This window comes from Hibiscus syriacus, unplaced genomic scaffold, assembly GCF_006381635.1.
Source record: "Hibiscus syriacus cultivar Baekdansim isolate YM2019G1 unplaced genomic scaffold, ASM638163v2 tig00002880_pilon, whole genome shotgun sequence".
Taxonomy (NCBI): domain Eukaryota; kingdom Viridiplantae; phylum Streptophyta; class Magnoliopsida; order Malvales; family Malvaceae; genus Hibiscus; species Hibiscus syriacus.
The window spans coordinates 300,209-303,727 of record NW_024061952.1 but is presented as its reverse complement, the minus strand read 5'-3'; the positions used below and the strand labels follow the sequence as shown (position 1 = coordinate 303,727).

The 3,519-nt window shown below is 34.8% G+C and overlaps 1 protein-coding gene across 1 annotated transcript; it reads left to right on the top strand.

Annotated features, from left to right (window-relative positions):
- The first annotated feature begins 578 nt into the window (after positions 1-578).
- Positions 579-2,720, top strand: LOC120161622 (heptahelical transmembrane protein 1-like). The gene is made up of 4 exons (XM_039171845.1): positions 579-1,129; positions 1,237-1,329; positions 1,744-1,801; positions 1,891-2,720. The coding sequence occupies exons 1-4, from the start codon at positions 864-866 to the stop codon at positions 2,560-2,562; spliced, it is 1,089 nt and encodes a 362-aa protein (XP_039027776.1). The 5' UTR covers positions 579-863; the 3' UTR covers positions 2,563-2,720.
- The last annotated feature ends 799 nt before the right edge of the window (positions 2,721-3,519 follow it).

The window sequence follows — 3,519 nt, the reverse complement described above, 5'->3', positions numbered from 1 at the left end:
TGCTTTGTTGAGTCCCTCAACTATTAAAAGTTATAAAATGGTCACTCAACTATTCATTATGTTCCAAATTCGTTCTTTTATATTAAAAAGTTGATGGTATTTTGAGCGAATGTTAATCTGCTGACAGTGATATGATAAAATCTAATCTTAGAATCTCAAACGACTATTATATCTCGGTCATCATGTTAACTTCCATCTTAGACAACCGCCATTTTTTACGGAAAATGACGAGTTTGCAACATAAAGAATAGTCATGTTACCATTTTATAACTTTTAATACCCAAGGGACTTAATAAAGTAACATTCTATAGTAAGAGAACTATTTTGTAATTTTTAATAATTGAAGGACTTAATAAAATAATACCGTATAGTTGACGGACCACTTTACCCTTAAATGTAAACCAAATTTAAAGGTATGGTAATTAAATCTCATGTTCACCATTAAACGAAATCTTAATATATAATCAAAATTTGAGCTAATTGATTTTCCAAAAAGATTATTCGGGTCCCACAAAAACCCATGATATTTGTCGATCGCCTACCAACAACTTTGTTTTCCCTTCCCCTGCTCTTTGCTTTTGCAGTATGCATGCAACAATTAGAATTCTTCCATTAACAATGAATTACATGTAGTTTTGAGTAAGCTCTAGAGGCGGAGGCTTTTGATTTTCTCTCCCCTTGCAGTTGGTATAGTTACCTATCTATCTGCCATCCCCACAAGCTAATAGTACCCTTTTTTTAATTTTCATCATCAATTCGTTCTTCTTTATATAAATCTTTCATAAGGGTTCTCTATTGTTCTTGAAGATCATCAAGCTCTTGTTCTGGATTCTATATTATTTTTTAAAAAAAAGCTCGGGAAGATGGATCCGACTGTCGAGTCCAAGCTCGTTTCCGATACGAAAAGCGGGAAGAAATTAGGCGACGACGACCGCCCGCGGCAGGGGCCGAACAAGGTTAAAAAGCGGACGTCGTCATCGTCTTCGTGTGTTTTGGTGTCGTACAAGGAGTTGCCGGAGTACATGAAGGACAACGAGTTCATACTGAATTATTACAGGGCTAATTGGTCTCTCAAGGAAGCTCTTTTCAGCGTCTTTGGTTGGCATAATGAAACACTTAATGTGTGGACGTATGTTTAATAAGCATGATTTCTTGTTTCATTTCTTCTTACAAAGATCTACAGTTCGGTGTTTTTTTTTTTCTGATTAAGTTTTGGTTTTGTGTTGGATTGCTTAGGCATTTGCTTGGGTTTCTTCTATTTTTGGGATTAACCATGGCGAACTTATTGGAACTGCCACAACTAGCGGATCTCATTACATTCTTCACCAGGTTCGTTTAAGGTTTTTGTCCTAATTTTATTTCTCAATTTCAAAGGAACAAAAATGACATGATCACACTCCAAGGGTTTCTTTCTAATTGATTAATTGTAATGAAATATAAGTGGGGATCCAACATTTTCCTAATGCATTACAGGTTTGAAGACAGTTAAAGAATTTCTGGACATGAAAAGTCTATGTAATATAAAAAATTTAATTATATTACTTCATAAATCAATCTAAAAAACAATATAATATTAACTAGTCTTATTATGATTGTAAACAAAGAGTATGGATGGTTCAGTCTTGAAAGCTTTTTCAAGCAAATTCGGATTCGGATTAAATACGCGATTCGGACCAGATTTCATCTGTCAAAGACGATTACATGAACACCCAAGTTAAGTTTTTGTTATGCAAACTGGTGCAGGTCATTTCTCTCTGATGGAGACACCGATGTTTCTCATAATTCTAAAGACCTATTTCTGGTGAGTACGTCCCACGGCATTTACTGTCATGGCCTACTTTTTCTCTTCATTTTGGTTATGCCATGGAGATGATGGTTGGAGAATTGCAGGGAATAACAAATCTCGTCGATTTTAATCGAATAGCGACCGGCAAATTGGATATGACCGTCCCGGTGACGCCTGTTACCCGTTGGCCGTTCTATGTATTCTTATGCGGCTCCTTGTTCTGCCTCCTATCCAGCAGCGTTTGCCACCTCTTTTCTTGCCATTCACACAATCTAAACCTTTCATTGCTGCGACTCGACTATGCCGGGATCACCGCCATGATCATAACATCATTTTTCCCTCCTATCTACTACATTTTCCAATGTGATCCGCGATGGCAATTCGTCTATCTCGGTGGGATCACCGCTCTAGGCCTGTTCACCATTGTAACGCTGCTATCCCCGACTCTGTCCACAGGCAAATTCCGTTCATTCCGAGCCCTACTCTTCACTTCCATGGGGCTCTTCGGCGTTGTCCCCGGACTCCATGCTGCAATGGTCAACTGGTCGAATCCGCGTCGCAACATCACCCTGGCCTACGAGTTCGCCATGGCTGTATCCTATCTAACAGGGACCATGTTCTATGTGACTCGGATTCCGGAGCGGTTGAAGCCCGGATGGTTCGACATAGCGGGGCATAGTCATCAAATCTTTCATGTTCTAGTGGTGATGGGTGCATTGGCTCACTATGGCGCTTCTCTTGTATTCTTGGAATGGCGTGACCGTAATGGCTGCTAAAATTGCTCTTCTTTGTCGTCTCACACAAAGCAGGGTTCGTGTTTGCTTCAATTAAGGCATTTAACTACGAGGAATGCTCGTTTGTTTTGCTATACACATATATATACGTATTTGTAACTTTGGTAAGGTTAGATTGTTGGGATTTGTACTTGAAGTCAAGTATTCTTCTCTCAGTATTCGTCCATGATAATATACAAAGAATCACTACATATTCAAATTCAAATCGATATTATATTAATAAGATTCGACATTAACTCAAGTTTAAAATATTTTTCATTCGAATCAGATCCGACATTATTTTAATAAAATTCAGTTTCAATTCAATCCAAGTTTAATAAATTTTTAATCCGATCTGAAAATTTAATTGAAAACCTGATATTTGACTTTACTTAATTTAATATAATTTTTAAATTTTTATATATCTTTTGTTAAAATAAAAAATGATTTAATAAAATATTAATTTATTTAATATAATAACATATAATTAAAATAAATTATAATATAATAACGTATTTTAGTACATTATATATTAGTTTTTACATATATTTTTATAAAAAAGAAATAGTAACAAATAATTTATAAATACATATAAAAAGTAATTTTGATTTGAGTTTGTTTATTTCTTTCACTTGTGAAATCTAAATTTTTATTTTAAAATTAACATAATTAGAGAATTATGTTAAATATTTTTTCTACCATCCATGATCACGGTTGTATAATGTTGAAATTCGGTTTTTTTTTTCTCCTTTAAACCCTATACACCCTTTTATTTAGGGATATAATTGAAACAAGTAGATAAAAGAGTCAATAAATAAGTTTGTTCATGACATAAACCCGGGCGTATCTAGGCCTAGGTCTACATAGACCATAGCCCTTATGTCGAAAAAGGTAAATTATTCATTCAGTCACTCGTTTATTATTTAATTTCTATTTTTGTCACTCAATTATTTTTTATTT